The sequence below is a fragment of the Thermothelomyces thermophilus genome, chromosome 4 (genome assembly GCF_000226095.1).
Source record: "Thermothelomyces thermophilus ATCC 42464 chromosome 4, complete sequence".
Lineage (NCBI taxonomy): Eukaryota > Fungi > Ascomycota > Sordariomycetes > Sordariales > Chaetomiaceae > Thermothelomyces > Thermothelomyces thermophilus.
In genome coordinates, this window is record NC_016475.1 from 3,160,144 (window position 1) to 3,184,623 (window position 24,480).

General features: G+C 56.7%; 9 protein-coding genes across 9 annotated transcripts; 4 read left to right on the top strand and 5 right to left on the bottom strand.

Annotated features, from left to right (window-relative positions):
* Positions 1-728: 728 nt before the first annotated feature.
* MYCTH_108061 (uncharacterized protein) lies at positions 729-2,282 on the top strand (the record flags this gene model as incomplete). The annotated part of the gene is made up of 4 exons (XM_003664345.1): positions 729-760; positions 886-934; positions 1,170-1,991; positions 2,029-2,282. 4 exons carry the CDS (start codon positions 729-731, stop codon positions 2,047-2,049), a joined length of 924 nt encoding a protein of 307 aa, XP_003664393.1. The 3' UTR covers positions 2,050-2,282.
* A 126-nt stretch (positions 2,283-2,408) lies between these two features.
* MYCTH_2307170 (uncharacterized protein) lies at positions 2,409-4,487 on the bottom strand. Its single transcript, XM_003664346.1, has 4 exons — positions 3,758-4,487; positions 3,486-3,695; positions 3,170-3,432; positions 2,409-3,082 (listed from the first exon to the last, which is right to left on the bottom strand). The coding sequence occupies exons 1-4, from the start codon at positions 4,384-4,386 to the stop codon at positions 2,481-2,483; spliced, it is 1,704 nt and encodes a 567-aa protein (XP_003664394.1). The 5' UTR covers positions 4,387-4,487; the 3' UTR covers positions 2,409-2,480.
* A 1,718-nt stretch (positions 4,488-6,205) lies between these two features.
* On the top strand, positions 6,206-6,788 carry MYCTH_2019371 (uncharacterized protein; the record flags this gene model as incomplete). Its single annotated transcript, XM_003664347.1, has 2 exons — positions 6,206-6,266; positions 6,376-6,788. Coding segments are annotated over 2 exons (474 nt in total), but the record flags the coding sequence as incomplete, so codon positions are not given.
* Positions 6,789-7,089: 301 nt separating this feature from the next.
* On the bottom strand, positions 7,090-8,856 carry MYCTH_2307175 (uncharacterized protein). The gene is made up of 3 exons (XM_003664348.1): positions 8,655-8,856; positions 7,707-8,486; positions 7,090-7,654 (listed from the first exon to the last, which is right to left on the bottom strand). Exons 1-3 carry the CDS (start codon positions 8,683-8,685, stop codon positions 7,347-7,349), a joined length of 1,119 nt encoding a protein of 372 aa, XP_003664396.1. The 5' UTR covers positions 8,686-8,856; the 3' UTR covers positions 7,090-7,346.
* A 956-nt stretch (positions 8,857-9,812) lies between these two features.
* On the top strand, positions 9,813-11,438 carry MYCTH_2307177 (uncharacterized protein). The gene is made up of 2 exons (XM_003664349.1): positions 9,813-10,126; positions 10,280-11,438. The coding sequence occupies exons 1-2, from the start codon at positions 10,022-10,024 to the stop codon at positions 11,216-11,218; spliced, it is 1,044 nt and encodes a 347-aa protein (XP_003664397.1). The 5' UTR covers positions 9,813-10,021; the 3' UTR covers positions 11,219-11,438.
* Positions 11,439-12,160: 722 nt separating this feature from the next.
* On the bottom strand, positions 12,161-13,571 carry MYCTH_2307178 (uncharacterized protein). Its single transcript, XM_003664350.1, has 2 exons — positions 13,078-13,571; positions 12,161-12,991 (listed from the first exon to the last, which is right to left on the bottom strand). The coding sequence occupies exons 1-2, from the start codon at positions 13,415-13,417 to the stop codon at positions 12,183-12,185; spliced, it is 1,149 nt and encodes a 382-aa protein (XP_003664398.1). The 5' UTR covers positions 13,418-13,571; the 3' UTR covers positions 12,161-12,182.
* Positions 13,572-13,871: 300 nt separating this feature from the next.
* On the top strand, positions 13,872-18,340 carry MYCTH_2119434 (uncharacterized protein; the record flags this gene model as incomplete). Its single annotated transcript, XM_003664351.1, has 8 exons — positions 13,872-14,831; positions 14,930-15,250; positions 15,338-15,348; positions 15,845-15,990; positions 16,075-16,206; positions 16,267-16,398; positions 16,671-16,927; positions 17,018-18,340. 8 exons carry the CDS (start codon positions 13,872-13,874, stop codon positions 18,338-18,340), a joined length of 3,282 nt encoding a protein of 1,093 aa, XP_003664399.1.
* On the bottom strand, positions 18,323-19,839 carry MYCTH_2315649 (uncharacterized protein). Its single transcript, XM_003664352.1, has 6 exons — positions 19,723-19,839; positions 19,599-19,632; positions 19,485-19,531; positions 19,316-19,413; positions 19,193-19,253; positions 18,323-19,089 (listed from the first exon to the last, which is right to left on the bottom strand). The coding sequence occupies exons 1-6, from the start codon at positions 19,723-19,725 to the stop codon at positions 18,691-18,693; spliced, it is 642 nt and encodes a 213-aa protein (XP_003664400.1). The 5' UTR covers positions 19,726-19,839; the 3' UTR covers positions 18,323-18,690.
* A 767-nt stretch (positions 19,840-20,606) lies between these two features.
* MYCTH_2307186 (uncharacterized protein) lies at positions 20,607-21,456 on the bottom strand. Its single transcript, XM_003664353.1, has 2 exons — positions 21,385-21,456; positions 20,607-21,322 (listed from the first exon to the last, which is right to left on the bottom strand). Exon 2 carries the CDS (start codon positions 21,244-21,246, stop codon positions 20,815-20,817), a length of 432 nt encoding a protein of 143 aa, XP_003664401.1. The 5' UTR covers positions 21,247-21,322; positions 21,385-21,456; the 3' UTR covers positions 20,607-20,814.
* Positions 21,457-24,480: the final 3,024 nt, after the last annotated feature.

Here is a 24,480-nt window from a genome sequence, read left to right on the forward strand (position 1 = left end):
CGTTCGAGGTTTTCTTTTTAAAAAAAGCAACACAGGTTGGGGGGGCCCAATGATTCCAGCACTAACTTTGGCTGCTGTGATCAACAAGCTGCCCCTGGACGTTTCTGGGCGCGGCCAACTCGAGGCATCGAATTAATACAAGTGGAGTTTCGGTGTACACTACTCCGTATGTATGTATGTACAGTGCAACGGCGTGCTAAGGTAGTAGTACTCCATTATTCTGAATGCGGAAAAGAAAGTGAATGAAGGCAAAGAGGTATACGATCTCTACTCAGTTCCCGTGACTTATTCCGCAGCTCTTTCCCAAGTAGGAGCTTACTACAGTAGGTGCCGGAACCGGCCTCTGCCCCACCAAACGGAGCTCGCCCGGCTTGCCGAGACCCACTCTGGCTGGCCATTCAACCCGGCCACGAACCCGGTCGGCGTCCAACGGCGGCGGCCGGTGGCCATAACTGAGACAGGAAATACGGGTCCGACCAAGAGTGTGCGTTTCAACTTGTGTACCATACAATGCACCTCCCGAATGCGGGACATAATCCATCCACTGCCGACACGACGGCAGCATGGGCAAGTTGCATGCAAGGAGACGGAGGCCCCAGCATAACTAGGCTGACACATCGATCAGCACATTTGACTGGTTCCCACTTAGCGTACATATATGTCGAGAAGAATCCCGAGTCCCTCAAGCGGTCGGTCGGTCCTTGTGGCCTGTGGCAAATAATTGAACCATGACCGGCCCTCTTTTGAAGCCAGGATGTATGTATGTATAAACGAAGAAACCATACCCATGACCGCTTACTCTACCAGTTAATTAGCAGCCCTGTCCCACCCAGAGTTGCCCATTCTTCTAGCTCTAGCCTCCTTTAAAAAGAATATTGTATACAGGACCCAAAACAAGGGTTCCTCATCATTACATTACCGCCAGCACCAGGAGGTGCGACCGCAAAGACTGATGCTGTCGTGAGAACCGCAGCAACCTCCCAAGCTAGACGCAAGGGGAACTGATCCATGAAGTCAGCGAGGACGCTGTTCCCATTGCTGACCTTAGCTACTGCTGGCGTAGGAGCAGCGTCCGGCCAACTAACAACCTCGAAACCGACACCGGTGAGCACACCCGTCATCCCACTGTCTCCTCCTTGTCCGCACACAATACTGATAACCGGTCCCAGCCAGACCTCGCTCGCCGCAGAAGTGATGTTGTGACCCTCGCCGCCCGCTTCGAGGTCGAAACGGAGCGGCGTGTCATAACCGTGACCGTGGTTCAAGGCAGCGATGCCAGCGAAGACGATCAGCCAGTGCCGACACAGAACGGCGACAGCGACGATGAGCAAGACGGTAAAGAGGATGGTGCGCAGCCCACCGAGGTCCCGAGCTCTACCGTGAACGCTCCCACCAGCACAGACCGTTTCTTCCCCAGCGATATCGACACTCCCAGCACCACTACCACTAAGCCCCCTATCAACAACAGCCAAGATGAGCAGGGAAACCACAGGACGGGCCTCTCCGCCGGCGCGGCAGCAGGCATCGCAGCCGCGGCAGTTGCGTCCGCCGCTCTGATCACCGCTGCTACTTTTTTCCTATGGAGGCGGCGCCAAGGCGGAATCCGCGGTGCCGTCATCACGGCTGACTATCCGCGCGGTCTGGAGGATGTGCAGGGCCAAGGACCGAACCTGCCGGTCGTTCCTCCACCGGCAGAGAGCGGCGGTGGTATTGGCGGGCAAATAGGATATGACGCAGCCGAGGGACGTTACTATCCGCCCCCCTGGCTGGAGGAGCACGATCTCGGGAACGGACGGGAAAGTAGCGCGGTCACCGGTTCAGGTGGCAGCAGAAGAGAGGTTGGGCAATCCGGATTTAGGATACCACCGGCAGGGACGATGCCCGGCGACCCGGGGTTTGACATACCAGGGGAGTATCCGCCGCAGCAGTCCCAGCAATACCAGGGGCACCAGCAGTCTCGGTCAGGGGGAGATCTGGGAGAGGCACGACCCGTGAGCGCATTGACGACGTGCTCTTCGCCGGGTACAGTCCTGCCCGTATCTCCAATGACGCCCTATCGGCCAGAGAGTAGTGTCTTCCTGACGCCGGGACAGTACCCGCAATCGCGATCGCAAGTCTCGTCGTATTACCCCGACCAGAGCAGCCCTGATCTTCCAACATTCTTGATCCCCGGGGGAAATAAAGCGCGCGCCGTGAGCTTCTCCAGCGTTGCGCATGTGGGAGGAGGGCCGCGCGTGCCCGAGTTGGTTGGTTCGCCGCCGCCGCCGCCTCAGGCGACCTCGGTGATGATTGTTATCGAAGAACATTCTCCGACACGGCACAGCCATGCTGACTGATCATAAAGAGCGATGTGTGTACATATCGAGCGGGGCGTTTGCCGTGCCAGAGGTCAAGAGTGTCGACACAAATTAAGGATAATGAATCCACTGCGATCCGTGCTATGTCCTGCTCCATCACAGAACCGAAACCCGTAGCCTAGCTCAGATGTCCCAGTTGACGTCGAAAAGGCCAGCAATCCACGTCTCCGACTCGCTCGGCTGAAAGAATGGCATGCCGATTCCCTCCGCGCTGTTGTCGAGAAAGGCATCTGTCATTGTGGTTGCGCTCGGGCCCGGATTGCGTTGGGCGGGAGCTACCTCTGGTGCCCAGTTGGTCTTCATTGTCCGGACTAGTTTGGCGAACTTGGAGAACGGGTCCTCTTCCACGGTCGGCCCGGTTTCAAGCCGTAGCTGTGCCGAAACTTCGTCGAACCTTATCCCCAGCTGGTCTAGCACGGCAAGCAAGTCGATCCTGTTCCTCACCGCCTCACGATTCCATCCAGGCTCGTTGAGGGTCGAGATCTTGGAAAGCGTGAGAAGACAGTGGGCCATGCTCCACCAGTACGTGAATGTCATGCCAATGTAGACGTAGCTGGGAATAGAAAAATGCCTATCGAACCAGCCCTGGATAGCACTGATGCACCCCTCTATTGCTTCACAACGTTGCATTTCGGACGTGATCCCGCTGAGGTCTGCTTTTGGCTTGTTCATGGCCACATCGTGGATCGCTAGTTCGGCGTAGAAAATGTGACAGAGGATGGTGTCTTGGCATGGTTAGTCAGAAGAGAAAACAAGTTTTATCTTTTTCTTTGCTCATATCGGAGGAAGAGAGGGGTGGGGGAAGGGCATACCGTTCTGTTGCAAGTGAGGTGGAAGTTGAGCCTTGATAGCTTGGAGCTGTGTCCGAAGCGAAGACAAGACGTAGCTTGGCGGAATGCCATCCGGGGACTGGGAAATATTGCGTGCCAAGCGTTCGACTATGAGCTGAACCTTGACCTGGGCCACTAGTAAATCGTCGCCCTGCCATTCTCTCTGCTCGGAGAGCTCCTGAAGGCACTCGTCCATGTGGGAAGTCCAGGTCAGCGCTTCCATCCGCTTTATCGTGTATGCCGCCCTACATCCATGTCAGCTGATCAATTCGTATGGAAAAGGGAACTCTTCACCAACTGAGAAGTGAGGAGAAAGCATGCAAGCACCGCTCGCCGCTCTTCGAGGGTCTTGTCTCGTGGAGACGAGTGATGGGTCGGCGCTCTTAAGAGAGCCGAGATAAGAGTCTCGTATGGACCCTTGTTGAGGCCCAGGTCATAAATCAGAGACTTTGCGAGAGACGCCAGGACGGAAAGTTTTGTCTTATCTCCCTTCAAGTGATAATGGGTCCTGAGTTGTGAAGGGGTTAGCACTGCCCGCCGTATCCTGGTCCACGAAGGATTGGTTCTTACCAGCCCAACATAGCAAGGAGCCCAAGTAGGAGATCCATGCTTTTTTCATGCTCAACGACTACCCTCTGAGCGACGAACCTCTCGATCGCTTCAGTCATGACGAGCCGCCGATCCACGTTCCTGCAGGTGACGGTCATGATGCTGAACCACAGGAACGGATGCGATTCCCTGAGTTTTTCAGAGGTCAAGGTCGCAGGCAGGTGCACGAATGGCAGAAATATGAGCATGTACTTGCGGAAAGTCATGAGGCGCTCGGCCGCCTCAGTGGCGTTTGGCTGATAGACACAGGATGGCATGGACGGGGGCTCTGCCGAGGCGGCCGGGGGGGCGGGAGCTTGGGGTCCCACGACGTCCCCAGGGAGAGAGCTTAGGCATGATGGTCCTGCATCAACTTTTCCTGGGCCACGGTCTGGCCGTGTAAGTGGCAGACCAGGGGCAGGGGTGGGATGGGAGGAACCCTGCTCCGACTGGCTGGTGGTGGTTGAGTGGGTGCTCAAGGTTGGCGTACTCGTGTCGATGTTTGTCCCTGTGTTGCTCAGAGATGGCGTCTTGACCGCTGGGGCGGCCTGATGACGGAGCAGCGTGACAAGGTCTTCGATCTTGGCCTCAAGCTGGGCAGTGCGTGACATATGGGCCCGCTTGCCATTGCGTTTCCTGGCCGTAACTGAGGGGACACACTCCTTGCTCAGCCGGTAGCATCTATCTTTTATCAGCGCAGTCTCAATGACGGCTATCAGGGGCACGCCAGAGCTTGTTCGGATGAGGATGGGCACGGGCCGGATGACAGCCGGAAGCGGATTTCGGATCCGAGCCGGAGCCGGGCCATATAGTTCACGTCTTGACGGGGCTAGGACAGGATAGGCAGCATGGAGACTGCAGCCCGGCAGATTCAACCCCAACGCTAAACCAAACCGGAAGAAGCCCCCAATGCCGTGTTACTTGCTGCGGAACGGAATTGGAATGGGAGGATAGGCAATCCTGGGCAAATGTCATGCTGGGTACACCAGATTCATACCTTTCACAACCGGCCCCATTCGACCGGTATATACACCTGCATTTTGCACGAGCACAGTTTGTACATGCTCTCCCGTAAGGCGCTGGGGTGCCATTCGATGCTCCACTGCCGTCTGGATTCATCGTTCTCCCTTTCAAGAAGAGCAACGAGAAGACGGCGAAAGTGTGTCGGGGTTAGGGTTGCCTGCGCGCTGACGATTCGAGCAGGAGTGACGCAGAAACCAACACGCTGGTCAGGCGCACGCCTGACGGCGGTGGGATGCAGCCCGCAGGGCCAAAGTATGCGTCGAAGGCGAGCGGTGTGGGGAACGGCAGTTGATGGCCCTTGACTCGGGATCGAGGGCGGGCGGCTGCCGAATTGATCTTCGTCTCTCAAAAAAGTTGAAGGGCAGAACTTGCGCGGAAATCGGCCAAGGAGGGTACATCCGAAGTCCGGGTAAGTTGACTCCGAAACTGCCTCGGATCTCAGGTTGGCCAGGCACCACGCTCTTTGATTGGTAAAGAGGGTTAGGGTCTACCTATCGTGCTACATACGACATCGCCTCACTGTCTCCACCGACGACGCTTCTGATGATCACAATCACTGAGAATTAGCAGCAACAGAATGAGTGCTATTGTCTTAGCTAAAAGTGTAGAATTGCGGACATTCTAACCGCGATTGTTCCGTAATTTAAATGCAGCCCCCCAATATGACAACAGCTGGTTGGGGCAACGGCTATTAGCTCCAATTGCGTGTACTGCAGTACAAGAAGAGAGAAAAGGGACGAAAACAGCCGCGGCCTCTGTTTGATGGAAAGACTCTGTTTAGAACCGAAGAGCTTAAAGTCTACGGCATGAACCGATCAGACCAAGAATGTAAACAGTGGTCAAAGAGTTATTTGGATTCTGAGTGCTCCTAACGCCAACATCAAACACCGGACTTGTTGCGATCCCCAGACGAATGCAGCTACCTGTGAACTTCTTCTCCATGTCGCGGCGGAAGTGCCACGATCACAGTGAAAAAAATTGGTAGCGTCTCTTTGAGTAGCGTGTCATCCTTAGTGCAGGGGCCATGCTAATCTTCTCTGTATCGTTTCAAATTGACCAAATGCCCCGAAGGGCGAGGAAAGAAAGAAAAGAAGAGGAGGAAGATCTCGGGAGAGAAGAGGATCTTAAATACTGCTAGCTAGGTGGCCAATGCACGACTGCACACTGCGCGGCTCAAAGCCACAATTGAACCTTAGTGGACAGATAAAGCGCCACTTAATGTGGCTGTGCCTTTGGCTGTCACTAGGAACTCCAGCCTTGTTGACGTCTAACGAATCAAACGTGCCCATCTTGAGCTCCCAGCAGCGCCGAGGCTGGTCTCGTTCGACCACGACCCTGGCCTTGCAGGTGGGCAAGTGTGACATAGTCTTCCCACAACAACTACTGTTCCAAAAGGAACAGTCCATCATGACGCGAATATCGCTTACCCTTCTTTTTCTCGCCGTTCTGGCAACGCTTGCCAGTGCAAGTAAGTTCGAAGTCGCCATGCTTACGACCCATCGCCGAACCTCGATTCCGAACTTCACTCCACCGATCCTCTCAACGGCCAGGCCTGACTGACACACTTCTTAACCCAGCGGTCCCCTCCTTCTGCAAGTGCACTTGCTTCCAGAACAGCACCATCATCCCGCTCGGCCCTCAACACGATAACAACAACAATAACAACAACCAACAACCGGCCCCTCCCCCGCCATTAAACCCAACCAACCCCGACGGCAACGAAGACGTCGACGGCACCAAACCAGGCCAAAGAGGAACCCAAACCTCCCTCTTCCACCTCCTCGCTCCGCGTTCCTCCTCAACATCATGCAAGCAATGCAACCGGGCCTTCTGCCTCAAGTACAACCTCCCGATCTGCAAGGATGCTGAAGAAAAGGACATCAAGACAAGCTGTTTCCAGCGTGACAGTCCAAAGGACAGAGTCATCGTGTGGGGCTTCATCGTCGGCACAGCCGGGCTGCTGGGGTGGGCAGCACTGCGGCGAGTGATTGACTCGGCGCGGGAGAGGGGGCAGCAAGGCGGCTTACGGGGCATGAGCGGAAGAGCGGGGGGGCACGGGAGTCTTGGAGGGATGGCGAATGGCGGGCGGGGCGATAATGGGAGGGGCCTCAGGACTGGCGCCGTGGACAACAGAGCGGCATATGACCCCTTCGAGGACGGGCATGATGAAGGTGTGACCCGCGGGCCAGGCTAGGTGGAAATTGTTACTGTCTTGTTTTCTGCCCATTCCATTTAAGCGATGCTCAAATTTAGGTTATTCGTCACTTGCCAGGTCGACCACAAGGATCACTCGTCCACGGAGAACGAAGACAATCTGCACGAAAATGGATCCATCGATCTCATCGGGGCATTCTATTATACTTTTTTAAGAAGAAGCTCGTAGCCCCGTTGATCCCTAGACCTGTTAGAAAAAGGATATAATGATTTTGATTTTGCTCAGCCCTCGCATGCTTCCATCCCTCACCCGGTCCACCATGTTTTTTCTTTTGACTCCAACCTCTGACGGCCTGTTCCTCTTTTTAAGCGAGACGAAGGGAATGGATAAGACTTAATCCTCCTCAAGAGGTGTCGTCTTTGGCGAGCCGTTGGTGGCGCCTGCGGTTACCTTTCTGCGTTCCCTGACAGCAGCCGCGAGATCCTCGAGAACCTCAACAGTTGTCTCCCAGTTGATGCACGCGTCAGTGATGCTCACACCCTTCTTCAGTCCCGAAGGGCCCTCGGGTGGCACCTTCTGGTTGCCTTCGTTGATGTTGGACTCGATCATGACACCAATGATGGCAGTCTCGCCTTCACGGAGCTGGTCGGCGACGGCCTTGGCCACCTTGGGCTGGTTCCTGTGGTCCTTGTTCGAGTTTCCTACTCACATTAGCAAGCCAGCCACAATCGCTTGGTGCTCACCGATACTCACCATGGGAGCAGTCAACCATGATGGCCAACTTCTGGCCCTTCTTGATCAACGTCTCTTTCGCGGCCTGGATACTGGCCTTGTCGTAGTTGGTGCCCTTCGAGCCTCCTCTCAAGATGACGAAACCGTGCTCATTACCCTTTGTCCGGGTAATAGCTGCCAGCCCCTGCTTGGTGACGCCCATGAAGTGATGCTTCGCCGCTGCAGCGCCAATAGCGTCAATGGCAACGCCGAGGCTGCCGTCGGTCCCGTTCTTGAAGCCAACCGGGAAAGACAGGCCAGAGGCCAGCTCACGGTGCAGTTGGCTTTCGGTGGTCCGGGCGCCGATGGCACCAACAGAGATGAAGTCGGCCAAGAACTGAGGAGAGATAGTGTCCAGCATCTCGCTGGCGATGGGCATGCCAGACGAGGTGAGGTCGCGGAAGAGCTGTCTGGAGACGCGAAGGCCCTTGTTGATCTTGAAAGTCTCATCAATGTCGGGATCGTTGATCAGGCCCTTCCAGCCGACTGTCGTCCGCGGCTTTTCGAGGTAGGCGCGCATGATGATCACGAGATCCCCCGAAAGCTTCTCAGAGAGCGCCTTCAACCTAGCGGCATACTCAAGGGCAGTGGCGGGGTCGTGAATGGAGCAGGGTCCGACGATGACCAGCAGGCGGTCATTCCAACCCATGATGACACCAACGGCATCCCTCCTTCCCTTGACCACTGTCTGAAGAGCCTCTTCGGTCATAGGGATTTCGGAGATGAGCAGGGCGGGCGGAATGAGGGGATCCTGGCCCAGCACTTCGCAATGAATGTCAGCGGAAGTCATGGTTGATCAAGTGATGGAATGAATGTTTTCTGTGATTGAGACCAAAAGTTGCAGGCAAGCAAACCGGCTCAGAGTAACTCAACCGCCTTCGTGCTCGTTCATGGGGGCAATCATGGAGCTTGAGAGGGCAATAACAATACCTCTCATGTCATCGGCCTGAAGGGGCGCCATGTCGACTCCGGGTATCGTAAAGAATTGTCTCGAGGAGATCGGACGGATAATGTCTTTGGACGTAAAAGGGAGGAACGCAGCACGCGCCCGCGAGATTCCAGGTGAAGTTCGTAGGAGGGATTGGAGCTTCACGCAGTTAAGAGGAGTTCCGCGGAGACAGGGAGGTCTAGCCAGCTTAAACGCGATGAAGATTTTATTGTAAAAGTACCAGGATAGGATTCAGCGAGAGAAACCACCAAGGGGATAGGCTGCGGGCTGGATTGAGGTGTGGGAGGGTAGAGGGAAGTAAAAAATGGAGAGCGGAAATCTGTTTAAGTGACTCAGAGTGCTCCAGTCCAGTGGTTCACGGGGGAGGTCGGTCCGGGCGCGAAGGCAAGAACGGGAGACCAAAACAGAAATCTAGAAAAAAAAAACACTGGCAGGGGCTATGGGAGACAAAAAGCAAACATTTCCAAGGCCGTACGGAGTAGAGGAAAGAACTTTGCATGAGTATGCCTGATGAAAGCATTGGGCTGGTCAAACAGCTAGCTGGCATGCTGTTCACTTCCAGTTCTGCATATGGCCGAACACGGAGCGACATTGATTTGGATTTCGGCCTAAATTTCCACACTAGGCTCAAGGCACTTACTCGCGAGCGGTGTCAGAAGATCAAATGATCAAATGCCCTGTCTCAATCAAAATATTGCATTGGCAAGTGGGGGAGGGGTCGTTTTTGGCGCCTCCGTTCTTTCTGCCCCCTTCACCGCCTTCCGCCTATTTACAACACTCGTGATTGGACGGTCCCAAAGCACGTCGCCTCACCCGCGACTCCGATTGAGCAGCTGGTTTGAGGATGAAACAAGATCCTCGGTTCTCTTCTCCTCCATTGCAAGATTGGTCATGTTGTAATCCTTTGCTATGTCTGACATTTAAACCCATGCTTTGTGGCGTTGCCTGAACGATTAACAAATTGTTATTTGATGGTTACGGTGCACAACAGCGCCCAAACATTCACTGTTTGCTCAAGAAGGCGGCTGGTCAACAGAGACCTTCCCTTTAGTCAGCGGAAGCTACGACAGACAAGGACCGGCCTCTTCGTCCCCGCGACCCACCAGGCCGGCTCCGGTTCCAGGCGGCCGCGATGCGGCAGAGGGACAGAGCGATTCGATTGTAGGACTGGATACGCGAGGTCTGACAGGCTCTTGTCTCTCCTTACACCGCTAGCCGACAATTTGGTGCCGGTTTGGTTCTTTCGTTACACATTATCATCAACAGCCAATAGGTGCCGTCGCCGGCCTGGAACTTGCCCTCCGCTATTGAGGGGATCTCGCAGCCTCGCATCCCGCTGCTCTTCAAGATGGTTGTTGCGGCTCAGTTTCCCGATCAACACCGCAAGAGGTTCAGAGAAGAGGATGGGGACACTTCTTCGACCTATCCGGTCGGATTCACTGAACACAGAACCGTAAGGAAATCCCTCCGTAACACGCTACGTCTGTCGTGCCCCTCGTTATCCAAGCCTGGGGGGCATCCGCTACGCGCGAGGAATTGCTCTTGCTTCGGCGTCTCGTGCCGGCCACGGGGCTTGACAGAAAACGCGATCTGACAAGCGTTGCAGAAACGCCTCCAGTCCCTCCCGCTTAGGACGTCTCCGGACTCGAAACAATGGTTCGATCGACCGAGCTTCCGGCAGCCGAACGCTTTCGCCGCCACGAGCAATGTTCAAACCATCACACCGGAGGAGCCGATAGAGGAGCACATGTGGGCAGATGAGCCTGAACTGGTTCCGGCCGCACCACAGCTCGACAACGACCTGGACATGATGGACATGGCAGATTCAGTCGCGAGCCGTGACCAGACAGGCCTCGAGGGTCAGATTCGCGATGGACAGGTTTCATCTCGCGCGGATCGAGACGCACCCAGCGTGACTGGCCGCATACCGACGCCGATCCACTGCAGTTTTGCGGCGCAAGTCCGGGGCAACAACTGGAACGGCGGAAACGCGGGCCACGGCGATAGCCTTCCGGCAACGCTCGAAGAGCAGAGTGCAGCAGCCTTAGACAATAATCAGCTGGTGGACATATCTACCCAGAAGTATACCTCGGCAACAGCCACACAGGCCATGGCAGACTGGAGCGTGGTCCAGAACCGGCGACTCCCGTCGCCCATCAGCGAGTGCGGGGCGGAAGAAAGCCAAGGGAGTGCAAGGATGGCGCTGGATTCGCCATCTTCGCACGGTGACAGCTTGAGCCGCGTTACGCATGAGCACCCCTTGGTGGCCGGGCTCCCGCTCCGCGGAAGCTCTGCAATGCCAGCGCGGTCGGGACGGGAAGGCACCCCCGCGGTCGACAGTCACGGTGGCAATGCCATGGATGTCGAGTCTTCGGTCACACCATCACTGCCGAAGAAGGGACACACCAGGTCCAAGCACACGCTGAACTCGTGGACGGCATTGCAACCCGGCATGACGCGGACGTTCAGCATAGGGTACCGAGCGGACTGCGAACGGTGCCGGAACAAGGTGCCAGGCCACTTCAACCACATCATCATCTCTTAGGAGGGCTACGACGGCCAGCATATGACTATGATCGAGCCGGCGGCTTGCAGAATCAAGAAGCCGGCACAAGCCGGCCCTGTGTCGGCTTGCTAATAATGCGTGGATACGAAAGGTAGTTTCTGATACTGCAGGGCGCGGGCGGTTTTGCACGGCGTTTTTGGTCACGTACGGGAACGATAGGCGCTTGAGGTCGTCGCTCATTCATAGCTTAGCGTGGGAAACTTCCTTTTTTTTGGTGACAGCGCGAATTGCGCGGTTTAGTCGGCTGGTCATGTATCTATTCACGTCATGGACATTATGGCGCGCTTGGTTTTGGGACTGGAGCCACTGGGAAGGGAGCGAGCGGATTCAGGGAATAATTGGTCATACCAAGTAGTTGAATGAGTCGATTCCGTTAGCCATGCAACCTTGCTCTTGCCGTTTGTACGGAGCGTACCACTCAGATTTGGGCTTGGAAGCTTTTGAGGAGAGAGGTGCCTGACGTGTGGGCCATACTAAGAGCAACGGCTATCGAAGAGAAAGAGCATTGTACATGCAATGATTTCCTTTGGGTCGAATCTAGCGTGAATGGTAGCACAGCTGGGAAGCTTCACTTTCCGATTTCAACTACGTACGTATACATGCGCAGATTCCGCGCCAGATGAATGCACGCCCAGTATCCCCTACTACACTATGATACAGTTCACGCCCCCTCGCTCTCCTTCTCCTTTGGTACGGGTTTCTTCGCCAGGCCTTGGCCAGCAAACCCAAAGATCGCTGCCGACAGCGTACGCGCTGTCTGGGCGGTCGCATGACGTAGGAAGGCGGTATACCATGCTCAGCTTACCAGCCCTGCGACAGGTAGGCAACTGGCTCACCGCCACCCGTTTTTTTTTTTCCCTCTTCTTTTCTTCTGTTCCCATCATCCCCCCCCCCCCTTGATACTCCCATCGCAGTTCACGGGCAAGAAAAAAAAGAAGACGAATCACCAGAACCAACCCTTCTTCTTCGGCTTGTCACCGGTAAGCTGCTCCCCATCCTTGGCAACCCCGGTCTCCCCCTCCTGAGTCCCGACCCGATCGAGCGGCCCGCCCGACCGCTGGTTCTCTCTCTCCTTGTCCAGCGCGGCCTGCGCCTTGGCCTTGAGGGCGGCCCGCTTGCTCTCGACGGCACGCACAATGTCGCTGTCGCGAACGCCGTTCTCGTCATCCGGGCTTAGGGATTCGTAGCCGAGGCGGGGTGTCGAGGGGGGAGGGGATGATGAGGAAATGGGTTCGTCGGCTTCTTCGCGCTTGAGGTTCGAGGTGAGCCAGGACCAGATGCCTGAAGATTTCCGCTCTTGGTCCTGGTCCTGGTCCTCTTGGTCGGCGGGCAGGGCGCCGTCCTTTGGTGGCCAAGACACCCTCTCGGTTACGCTGCCGGGTTGCGGGAGTGTCGTTGTGGTGGATTGGGGTGATGTTTGTGCGGATGATGATGATGATGATGAGGAGGAGGAGGAGGAGGAGGAGGAGGAGGAGGAGGGGTTGGCCGTGGCATCGGCAGGCTCCGGTGTGCTGAGGACGCTCAAGTCGGAGAAGAAGGACGTCTTGCGGCCCGACTGGCGCTCGCGCTCGAGCTGCTCCTCGACAAGCTTGATCTGCTCCTCGGTTGCCTTGCCCGTCATGTAGGCGATGCGGGCGGCCTCGAGACTGTCGGCCTCCAGCTTCTTTTTCCTTTCAATCCACTCGGCATTACGCCTCTTGTTGTACGTCAACATGTCGACGGCGGTGTAGGCGGTCGCGAGGCCGGCAATGACTGGTTCAAGCGATCAGTTACACGAGCGCGGGTGGCAAGGGAGCGCGTCTCCCCCCCGGGGGGGGGAGGAGGGAGGAGCCGATTACCTGTGAAGCCGATCAACCCCGCAACCGTGATCTTGTGGGCCGAGTCAAACACCCGACTGCTCGCGGCGATGATGCGGTCGAGCCTCGACGTCTGCGCCGCCTTGGCCCTCAGGTGTGCTGCCCGTAACCGGGCGACCTTCTGCTCTGGTGTCTCATGAATTGGCCCGCCCTTGCCGCCGGCGCCGGCGCCAGGAGCAATGTTTCCAGATCCCGACTTTGGAGGCGCAAACCGCGGTGGTGGCGCGGCGGCCTTAGAGCTCGCATGCAGCGTAGTAGCCGTAAATCGCGTTGCGTCTGAGACGCTGCGCGGGGCAGCGGATAGCCGCACCGTCGGCTTCATCTTTCACTTCTCGAAAATGGCCAGCGCCGGGGGGAAAGGTTGCGCCCTCGAGGATTCAGGATGTCAACGAGACGGCAGGATGCGGGTGCGAGTCGGAGCTGTGCCGAGCTTTTCCACCCCCCGAGATTTGAAAGCTCGGGTCGTTCAACCTCTGATCATCCAATGCCAAGCCAAAGGTTTTGATCAAAGCTTCGGGTTCGGCAGGAGCTTGCAGGTGCGCAAGCCACATTGCACACACGCCAATTGCCGAGAAGTGTGGCTGGTGCTGAGAGCGATTGGACCCCCTGGCAGCAGGGAGGACCCGCTTGCTTCCCTCCGGAGCCCGCCCGTCTCGGATGGAAATTTTGGCTGGAGCTTTCGCTTGGCTCGCGGGTCGCGCGGTGCGAGAGCAAAAGACAAACCTCACAACGCGCCGCCAATTAATTCGAGTGTTTGTCGTCTGCAACATCCAGACATGCGTCGTTTACCGAGGTTACCGACACCCGCCTCGGCGGGTCTCGTCCCGACGTCGACGTCAGCCGGCCCCCTCCGTGCGTGTGCGCCGGCGGCGACCATCTCGTCGAAGACGCCGGCTCCCACCATTACGACACAGAACAGGCAATCCCGCCGCTACCTCTCGACGACCCCCGTCCGGCTTCAGGCCCAGAACGCGACCGAGGCTTCCCCCGAAGCGGTTGAGGGATTCAGCGAAGACTACCTTCCCTCCTACCGGCCCCGGATTAGAACGCAACTAGTCTACCCGCGCGGTGTATCCATCGCCCAGCCGGCCGAGGACGTCTCGGATCTGTCCTACACACCCGCCGAGTCGGCTGAAGGTCTCGAAGAGGTCGGCGGCGTCGCCGACTGGTGGGACGAGCCGACGCACTGGGGCACCGAGGGCGGCGTGGCGCAGTATGTGCAGTCGGTCGTCGGACAGTTCGGCCCCGCCGAAAAGGTCACCGACCCGGCGGTGCTCGAGGTGCTGGCCAAGAGGGCGATCGTGGAGGCGCTCGTTGTGGCGCGGTTCGCGGGCGCCGAGAAGAGGAAGGCGGTCGACCGGCTCTTTGCGCACGCCAGCGGGACGGACCGGCTGGGCAAGATTGTCAGGGCCGAGGTGGTCGCCAAGGAGGACGGGACGGCGACGCTGAAGGAGGCCGCCGACTGGACCCGGGTGTGGGACGTGCTCAAGTCGGCGGTGAAAAAGGCGCGGCAGCAACAGCAGCAGCAGCAGCAGCAGCCCGAGCAGAACAAGGCGGAGGGGGAGACGGCCGAGGCCGCGGAGGCTGAGTCTCAGGAGACTGCGGTGGCACAAACCGAGGCCAAGGAAGCAGCTCCTGCTCCGCAGCTGACACCAAAGATGGCCAAGAGCCTGATGGGAACCTGGAACAAGGACTGGAAGAAGGCCGAGTTGAGGGATCCAGTGGTTAAGTTTTATGTCAGTCCATCCTCGATACCCTGAGGGTGTCCCCCCCCTCCCCCCCCCCCTTTTTCTTTCTTTTTCTTTCAATTGTCGCGTTACTGACACCGTCGCAGGCTGTCAAGCGCATCCAGCAACTGACGGGACACCGGATTCCCGACGGCAAGCTCGTTAGCATCCGCACCATCGACAGCCTCGTGAAGCAGCTCATCGAACCGCCCAAGCCGAAGAAGCTCGCCGAGCTCGTCGAGCAGGAGGCCTTGTTCAAGGGCCTTCCAAACGTCCGTGTGTTCCCCAGGAGGGTGACGCCGATCGACAGGGAGCAGATGGTGGGTCGCTGGAAGATTATCGTCAAGGAGCTCGAGGACCGCGGTCTGCCCGTCACTGGCACGGGCGACTATGGTCCGCCGATCGAGAAGAGGTGGATCGAGGGGCGGGTGTAGAGCGGTGGTCGCCGAGGAGGACTCTTGTGTATGATACGATACCTTGGGCTGTGCTCATCCTGTGTATCATGTATAATGTAGAACAACTTGTTGTGTGCTTGTTGGCAATGGGTTTCCCATTTAGTTCGGTGAAGGTCAATGAGATTGTTTGGTTGCTTCGGTTACGTGATGAATTGCCAGAAGAAAAGTGTCTAGCGGTGTTCCTGTTCCAGGGCGACCTTGATTGTTGAGGTAGGTATCCGTATCCGTCGTCGGATTGTCAGGGTTCGATGTGGAGGAGGATGCTTTTGCTTCGGCTCGAGGGCGAGGGTTGGCGCCGCAATCCAAACGTGCCGCGCAGCGAGAGCAAGAGGGAAAGCAACTACCTAATTCATTTAGCATCGACCTCAGACCTCAGCAACGCTGATTGCTGCAAACAAGTCAGGCAGCCTCAACTTGTCCTTCGAGACAAAAAAAAAAAAATTAGCTTTCCCCGAATTTGAGAGGAGTTTACTTGTGCCACACAACAAGTGGGAAAATAGACGAAAAGAAAAGGGGTCGAAGCGCTAACACGGCTAAAGAGCTTCAAATAATGTGCACACGAGAAAGCGTTGCTGCCCTGCTTCGCAGCTCAAATGGAGGGGTGGCCGAGCGCACAGAGCAGTTGAAAGAAGTCCTTTTTGGGCTTCACAAGGAGGCTGATAATAGTGATCGGGCTGCCGTGGTCGAGGCTCTTGCCGACGGTGCCAGAGATGGTGAGTTCAGCACATGCGCTCACCACAAACGAAGGTGATGATAATCGTTACGCATGCTAAGATGCTCTATAACTTCTCCTCTAGCATCCTGGAGGTTGCCTCTCGGAGAGTCAGGGCTTCTCGACTTTGTCCTCTCCTCCGTGCCTGTCAAGGAACCCCGACATCCCCTGAACAAGCACGCCCTCCGCTTGGTTGGCAATGCTTGTGCAGACTGCGGTAAGCGTCAACACCCAAGCCGGCCGTTGCTCTCTGTTCAATTCACTGACACAGTCCCAGACGAGAATCGAGCACGCGTTGTCAGCTCTGGAGCGCTCCGCACCTTCATTATGTACATCATCGAGGATCCCAGCGAGGATGACCTTCTCCCGTTCGCCACCGCAGCAGCACTGAACTTGTGTCTGGAGTACAGTAAGACGCAGCGCCATTATTCTGGAATTCTGCCATGTCACTGATCACTGACGGCCTGATCCTAGCACCCGCACAGCAGCACGCTTCCGAGGCCGGTCTGAGCCGGGTCCTTGTCGACCTGGTCTCGGGAGATCGAGGGTCGTCCGACTCGTGCCAGTCGTCTCTCAGCCGTATCATGACCATCCTAGAGTTTCTCTGCAACCAGGGTATCTAGACTTCACTCTGCTTCTTGAGTCATGGACGATCATGTCGCCTAACCAGAAGTTCATCAGATGCCGAGCCCAAAACCGCCAACCCGAACACGCCCGCACTGCTCCTTGGACTCGCGACTAGCGAGCGATACGATGCCGACTTGGAGTCCTTCATGGAGATTTGCACGCCTGCCCTGGCCTATCTGACATTCCAGGATTTCCAACGAGTTCTTTTGCAGAACGGAGGGATTGAGCTGCTGCAGCTTGCCTTCTACCAGCTGTACACACGCTTCGACACGACCGAGGCCGCCTCTGATACCGCCGATCAGCTCAAGCAGGTTGGAGACGCCTTTCTGACAGTCTTTGCAGACATGTCTTCGCTACCGGAATTTTCTAGCACCTACCCGCTCGACAGCAAAGCCGTCCAGACCTTGGTCGACTGGCTGAGCTTGTCATCGCCGCTCGTCGGCCTCCAGACAGCAGCTTGCCTCTCCCTCGGCAACCTCAGCCGCTCTGATGAGTCGAGCATCAGCCTCGTCCCAAGGGTCCGAAGATCGCTGGTTGAAATTGTTTCTCGCGCCACGCCTCCCGCTCTTTCATCTCGCCCTACCCCAGAGACCCCCCGGCCTCCTCTGCAGCTTACCCACGCGGCCCTGAGCTTCCTCAAGAACCTCGCCATTCCCCAGGTCAACAAACCCATCCTGGGTGCCGCCCTGCTTGACCCGGGAAACCCCTTCCTCCCGCGCCTGTGGACCTCGACTCGCACCCAGCCCCAGCTCCAGTTCGCCGCCGTGTCCCTGACCCGCCTCCTCCTGGCCAACTGCCCCGTCAACATCCGCCACATTTGCGCGCCCACCACAGCCAGCAACACCCGAGGTACCACCAGCAGCAGCAGCAGCAAGAGCGACAACAACGGCAGTAAGAGCAACCTCGCCTTGCTCACCACGACCGCCGCCTCCGCCGACGAGGATCCGATCAAGGTCGAAGCCGCCCGCGCGGCCAGCCAGGTCTGCCGCGCCCTCCACTCCGTCCCGGTGACCGACGTCCTCGACCCGTCCTGGACGTGGCCTTCCTCCACGGACCCGGCCCGGGCGACCGCAGACGAAGAAGAAGAACGCGCTCCCGCCGACGCCGAGGCCGACGACGCGCTCCGGGCCCGCTTCTACGCCGCCCACGGCCCCGCCAGCATCGCCCCGTCCCTGCACCACCTCCTCACCCACCCGCGCTTCCCGGCCCTCCGCTCGGAAGCCGTCTTCGTCCTGGCGCTCATGAGCCGCTCGCCCGAGGGCGCGCGGGCGGCGCTGCAGGTCCTGCGGCACAACGCCGCGCAGACCGCCGGCGGCGGCGGGGCGGGTTGGCAGGCCGTCGCCCGGGCCATCACCGGTTCCGAATCGGAAGAGTTGGCGGCTGCCCTGGAGGGTTCTTCGACGGCATCCCTGCGGGTCGAAGAGGCGGGGGCGGATGGGAAGAATGAGGGTGGGGAGCGAGGTAAGGAAGGTGAGGACGGAGGCGGAGAGGTGACTGTTGAGAGGCTCAGCCTGGAGCCGCAGCTGGTCGATGTCCAGGGCCACAAACAGCAGCAACCTGCCCGGGTGGCTCGGATGGACCGCGAGAACGCAATGGTGCTCGTCGCCGAACTGCTGAGGCGGTTTCCCGAGGCACTGTCGAGCCTGCGGAAGCCGCTGGAAGGTCTCCTGAGGAAGGGCGGCGAGTTGGTGGCGAAGGACCGAGGAGGACAGGAACAGCAGTGATATATATGTAGGAACGAGCATTCCTTTAGGCAGACATTCAAGTACATTCATCCAAGCATCGGCAGATTAACCCGGTTGATTCAAAGTCCCCAGCATCAAGCGCGGCTTGGCCGTCAGTCATGCTTTTTCCTGTCCATTCAGTTGCGATGCTCTAGCAAATCCCTATGATGCGTGTAAACTTTCTGAATCCTGTCCTGACGCAAGTCCCCGAAGATACACGGTCATAGCAGAAGGAATCCATGTTCCTCGCCCGGGTTATCAGGAAAAGCAGAAAGCGAGACCAGACCAGACCAGCCAAACGAACACCGGGAACCGTCCTATCCGTCGCCACCAATCAAACCGAGAACCGTCTATTTCTTGGCGGCATCGGCCTCGGCCTTCTCCCGCGCACGCTTCTCCCGGACACCAACCAGGCGGGCGTCCGACCTCGCCTTCCGGAGAGCCTTGTAGGCACCACCCTCGACGCCCGAGGGCAGCTCGCTCTTGGGGATCTCGGTGAAGCCGGGAGCAAGGGGCTGCTCGACGCCGAAAACGTCGCGGATATGCTGTGTGGTCTCGGCGGTCTGCTGGTCCTTGGGGGTATCGGCCTTCTTGGGCTTGTTGGACTTGCGGGGGAAAACGATGAGGCGAGCCTTGTACTGCTTCAGGCGCTCAACGTTGATGGCGAGGCTCTCCTCCGAGAGGTTCTGGCGGCGGGGATCGACGGCGATACCGATGGTGCGGGCATAGTGCTTGGGAATGCCAGCAGCCTATTTCCAAGTCAGAAATCCCATCCCACAAACTCATCCCACAGCGCCACTCCTCCCCCCCCCCCCCCCCCAAACAAAAAAAAAAAAAAGCGTCTCTTCGTACCTTGAGCTCAGCCAGCGTGAAGCCACGGCCGAGACGTGTCCGGCGGTTGTACTTGATGGTGCTGCGAATCGCTATTAGACTCTTCCGTTCCACCCACGGCTGCATGATCGGAGCAAAACTAACGGGCATCGGACAATCGGGCGGAGCTTGTCGACAGGGCGGGGAGCAAGCGCAGCAGCCTTAGCACGGCGCGCCAGACGGCGGGTGACCTTCTTGCCGGGCTATTATCCATTACACGTCAGAACGGGGCTTCGTTCGGTTGCCGTGCGTCTTTCCAGCATATCTAACGAACCTGGTCGAAGTGGCACCGCACACGCCGCTGCCAATGCTTGCGGAAGTCTGGAAACTGAGCGTCAGCGTCGTCCTCCTCCGTGCGGAATACTCTTCGTCGTCGGGTCGCGCTCACGGTTGTTGGGAATCGTCTGGTTGTGCTTGATCGCCTGTACGCAAGAAATGCATCAGTAAACCGTCCAGACAATGGACAGCAAGAGCGACCACATTTGCAATCGCTCAAGAAACTTGTTACTCACCATTTTGCCGGTTGTGGATCAAGCCCTCGGTCCCTCTGGTTGTCGAAAATATCGCCGGTCGTGAAGCGGGTGCAAATTGGAGGTCGCTTGCTTGGAGGAGCTACCAAAATTTTGGCAGGGCTTGGTAACCCTATGAAGGGCGGTGTGCGGGTCCGATTCGACCAAAATCAGCCTCGGTGGGGCAGCAGAGCACACGGAGAATCGAAGCAGAGTGACTGTCAATTGGCGGCCAGCTGCCACCACCGCCAGCAATACACAGTACAGCTTGAGAGTTGTTACAACCCTCCTTTTACAATTGAAACCTGCAGCGACGTGTTCGGAAGTACATCAGTATACTGGTCAAGAATCGGCCGGGTCCTGAGACCTCTTCCGCGTAGTTAGAGGCATTTGGTGGTGTTTTTTGTGTTCAGTTTCCCCGTTTCAATACTCGCGCTTTCTTCCTACCTGGTATCTTAATCCGCGGAATGGTTGACCAGACCATGTACGCATCGCTACTCCGTTCTTTTGAGAACGGACGATTCACGTCTCTTGGCAAACCAGATCCGAACTGGCAAGACGGAACGCGGAGTATCTCTCCAATGAATCAGCACAGATGCGGCGCGCGTACTCAGATAGCGATACAAGTATCCGTACATGGGCCAGTCCAGATCTTCGGACTGCCCACAAACTGACCGTTCACTCACCGCGATCCCAACGTAGCAGTCATACGCGAAGAGCCAATTGGCATCGCAACGCATTATCAGATGAACACTTGGCTAGGCTCGATGAGTTTAACAGCAACAGCTACATAAAAGTATGGGTTGATTTCGTACCACTCAACGACCCAATTTGGCAGACCAGCATCGAGATCGAGCTGAAGGATCAACATGTCTGTTAATTATATAGTTCTTCATATTCAATATCTGATCAATTGGTTCTGCGCTGGTCGCCATCATCTCACGTAAGAAGATAATTAGATCAATTTCGACCCGGCTCAACGGCTCGTGTTTCCCGCGCGACTTAATTGTAGGGTATTATGTGAACGCTTATACTTCATGCGATGGCAGAAACCATTCCAGCGTCCCGCCAATGATAACCACAGGGTTTTGAAAGTTATGTACACAAGGACGCCACATCTCTCCTCTGTTCTCTCGTCAACAACTTCGCTCGTGTCCCCTTAAGCGTGCTAAACCCATTAACCAAACCGGTCTCGGGGTCCCTCGTCAATCCTCCTCCTGTTACCACACCCTCCAGGCTGCTCAGGCAGTCCTGGTCTCCGTCGGATGTCGCAGGCGCCGGGGCTGCGGCATTCATGCTTGAGGAGACATCTATGCACAGAACGATATCGCAAGGGACATGGTGAGGCTCGCGGTTGGCGGGCTCCTTGGGTGGCCGGACCTTGACGATGAGGCCGCCTCGTTCGTCGTCCGACTTGAAGGGGTGCAGCTGGACTTGGGGCGCCTGGCTCTCTTTCGTTAACCCGACGGGTAGCGTGAACTTCGTCCTCAGCCGAAGCGCTGCCAACATGTAACAGCCCGTGGCCATTGCTGAGGATCTTGGTAACCATCCTGTTCCTCGGGCAATGCCGAAGAAGTCAGCTCGTTGGGGATGGGAAGCGTGACTGTTTGACTGGTAATTAATAATTAACTATTGAAAAACTGCGCGTTGCTGTTTCGTGAACACCTTTCGCCCAATAGGAGATTACCCGTCTTCTAATTTCTGTTCCAAGACGGTCGACAAGGCAATGGGTCTTTCCGGATTAATTATAAGAGGATTGAGGAGGGAAAGCTCTGGAGATGCTTGGAACTGGCACTGAACAATCGAGCTTCGGTTTCTTGCTTTTGAGGCCTATTTAACTATAGTGATGCGACCATAAGTCTAGGTGGGCAACCTACATTCCAACCTTACTGCGTGCCTTGCCTGCTTCGAATCCAAGGCAGCCCTGCAGGCTTCTCTAAGAGATCCATTGTCGGCTGTGTTGGCTGTTGGCGGTGATCCTGCACCGCGAACTGGCTGCTCCTGCCCCGCAAATGCTGCGGCGCTAGAACGCTTCGCTGGGCTGTGGTGTCGGGGGGCCTTCGACCTTCGAGGCTTGGCAGCACTAGCAGAGGCAACCAATGCAGAGGACAAGGAGGGCAGAATGGTGGGGGATGCAGGGTCCATGACACACTACATAGTACACTAACCACGCATTCCCAACCACACTGTCGCTTTTAGCCCTCTGCTCTCCTTTCCACTCCGCCTCGTTGAATTTCGCTTGTCGGCGCGCTGCGAGGGAAGATGCAGACCCCTACGCCGACACGTAGAGTTTGGCAGGAAATCGAAAAGCCAGGCGTGAACACACGAAAGTTTATTTGAACACACCGTGCATGCTAGTACTGTAGTGAACTCAACTCGAGTCATTAAAAGACCCGGAGAGGAGCAGGTTCCGCTTCTCAACTAAACGTTAGCCTCACTCTTTCCCTTTTTGAACCGGTTGGTCTTAGGTTATCGGCCGGTAATTAAATTACGCGAACGACATCATCGAGCGAACCGAGAGCTCTCGCTCAAGAGCAGAACTAGGTGTCCAATTAGCTCTAGAGCTATACGATGGTGGGAGCGAGACCAGTGGCGACCGTCGGTCGTCATTACGTTAGCTACTCAACTCTTATGGCCCAAGGAGCACGAACTCGGAAAACTTGTTTGTCATGGTCACGGTCATGGGCGGATCGAGAACTTTTAAGAGGGATACGGACCGAGTCGAGCCACTCGTCGTTCCCCTCCATGGCCACCAAGTGCTTTCCGGATCTGGACACATTTCAACCTCCACCGCGATCGGTCAATCTCAGATCGTGAACCAAAAATGTTGGTGTTTCTCTGCAGGGTACTGCACCACTGATGTCATTTGCGTTGTAACGCGGAGATTGCCGCTGCCGTGCCCCCACACGAAGCTATAGCACTTAGCAAATGTTTAAACCTCATGCGTTTCTCTTATTGGAAGTCGTGTGCTGCTCCGACCAATCCGGGCCGCACGATAAATCGCGGGGAATGTGCGATGATCTTGAGCTAATGCGAGGCAGAAGAAGTCTGTGTGCAGGGTACCACACCCACCTTCACACCTTTACCAGTTGCAATTCCCCAGACATCCCGCGCCCCCAGCATGGTCCGCAATTTGCTGGCAAGAGCCTGGCCCGACGGGTCGAACCACTCAAAACGTTGCGCCTTGCGACTGGGTTCCGATTTCGCCCGCCTCTGGGGAGGCCAACCTACCTGCGAGCCCTCTGATTCGCTCGAGCTTAGACAAAGGAGCGAGGCTTCCCGGAACAGGACCCTACCGCAATACTATGGTAAGTGACCAGCACAGCAAGGGGAAAAACCTTTGCCACCCACCCCCCGACACCACCAGCGGCAGCAGTGGACGTATATTAAGCTGTGGAAGCTTACCTCTGCCGCTCTGCTCCCCCTTCTCCGGCCTCATCCTCTCCCACTTGCCAGATCACTTCTCACTCTCCGCGAATTCAAAGAGAAACAACAACCTCCATCGATCCAGATCTTTCAACATAACTCCTAGCAACGACAACTCATCCCACAATGTCGGCCTACCAGCCTCGCTGCTGCAAGTGCGGGTCTATCCTCGTCATCAGCCCGTCGTGCAGCCACTGCCGGCACGGTCAATGCGTTGACTGTGTCTAAACGACAAGACGGCAGAAGCATTTTAATATTTGTTATCATCTATCTGCGGGCTTTCCGCTGCTGCACTCTCCCTCTTCGGCGCGCAACTACACATTCAAGACGGCGCGGAGATCGATGTCAGATCCAAACTGAGACGACCCAGTTAATCGGTCCACTTTGCAACGGAACAAACAAAACGAGCAAAAGCGACATGCGCCCGCAACCTTTCCGAGACGGGGTGACCGCGACTGGATGGTATCACCCGCTTGATTTGCACCCAGCGACTTCGGATGCCGGGTTTGCCGGCCCCTCACGCAGCAACAAGGAATATCCTTCTTGAGGCTGTTCACTTTGCCATTTTGGGTCTGGAGTTTGGGAAGCGGCGTCATGGGCTTGGACTTGGGGCGCATGGTTTGGATTGGACAAGACTGATACCCCGACGGCTGGATTTCGATGGAACTCGAGGATGGGGATCTAATTTTTGGGTCGCGCGCGCTGGGCGAGGCGGTATATGTCTCTTTTTCTTCCATAGTCAATTTATACCGCTTGCTTTCTGCAAACTGCGACCCACACCACACTGCGCTCTCCCTGTAATTACACACTGCCGGGGAAGCCTGGAATCGGGCATCGACTTGGCTGCAGGGAGTCCGCAGGGTTCGAGGTTCTAGAGAACGCCTAGCCAGCAACTCGAGAAACCAGCCTTGGGAATTCCTCCATCTTCTCGGATCTCCAGAGCTTTAGGCCCAGGATGGGATGACGGAGAGGAGCTGTGGTTGTGTCAGCTTATTTACACGGTCAGATAGCAGCTAATAAACCATTGCGTGTGTAGGCACAGAGTAATATATGACTCCTGGCTCATTGCATGGACAAGGAACCCCATACTTTCATCCCACATTCAAGGTAGACAAGACAGAATCGAGGCACGGGCGTCGCAGGATTGGAGGAGAAGGCCAACGAAGAAGTGATAGCTCCGGAGGAACACCACATATTATCAGCCACGTTGACACACCAGAGAAGTTCACTTGCCGCCCGTTTTGAAACGAGCACTCCTCGCTCGAGGGATAGGAAACATGTCAGTAATTAATCATTCCAGGAACTGGGTACTTTGAAATCAACGACTCTCTCTCC

Bases quoted from the DNA above. Each gene is read 5' to 3' on its own strand.
- MYCTH_2307170 (XM_003664346.1), bottom strand. From the start codon at position 4,386: ATGTCACGCACTGCCCAGCTTGAGGCCAAGATCGAAGACCTTGTCACG. The intron at 3,696-3,757 runs GTAAGAACCAAT...TTCACAACTCAG, and splicing joins CTCCTTGCTATGTTGGGCTG to GACCCATTATCACTTGAAGG. The intron at 3,433-3,485 runs GTTGGTGAAGAG...ACATGGATGTAG, and splicing joins TGCTTTCTCCTCACTTCTCA to GGCGGCATACACGATAAAGC.
- MYCTH_2307175 (XM_003664348.1), bottom strand. From the start codon at position 8,685: ATGGCGCCCCTTCAGGCCGATGACATGAGAG. The intron at 8,487-8,654 runs GTATTGTTATTG...TTCATTGCGAAG, and splicing joins TCAGGCCGATGACATGAGAG to TGCTGGGCCAGGATCCCCTC. The intron at 7,655-7,706 runs GTGAGTATCGGT...TAATGTGAGTAG, and splicing joins CATGGTTGACTGCTCCCATG to GAAACTCGAACAAGGACCAC.
- MYCTH_2307177 (XM_003664349.1), top strand. From the start codon at position 10,022: ATGGTTGTTGCGGCTCAGTTTCCCGATCAACACCGCAAGAGGTTCAGA. The intron at 10,127-10,279 runs GTAAGGAAATCC...CAAGCGTTGCAG, and splicing joins GATTCACTGAACACAGAACC to AAACGCCTCCAGTCCCTCCC.
- MYCTH_2307178 (XM_003664350.1), bottom strand. From the start codon at position 13,417: ATGAAGCCGACGGTGCGGCTATCCGCTGCCCCGCGCAGCGTCTCAGAC. The intron at 12,992-13,077 runs GTAATCGGCTCC...CGCTTGAACCAG, and splicing joins GGGGTTGATCGGCTTCACAG to TCATTGCCGGCCTCGCGACC.
- MYCTH_2315649 (XM_003664352.1), bottom strand. The intron at 19,532-19,598 runs GTGAGCGCGACC...CTCAGTTTCCAG, and splicing joins CCAGACGATTCCCAACAACC to ACTTCCGCAAGCATTGGCAG. The intron at 19,414-19,484 runs GTTCGTTAGATA...AATGGATAATAG, and splicing joins TGCGGTGCCACTTCGACCAG to CCCGGCAAGAAGGTCACCCG.
- MYCTH_2307186 (XM_003664353.1), bottom strand. From the start codon at position 21,246: ATGGCCACGGGCTGTTACATGTTGGCAGCGCTTCGGCTGAGGACGAAG.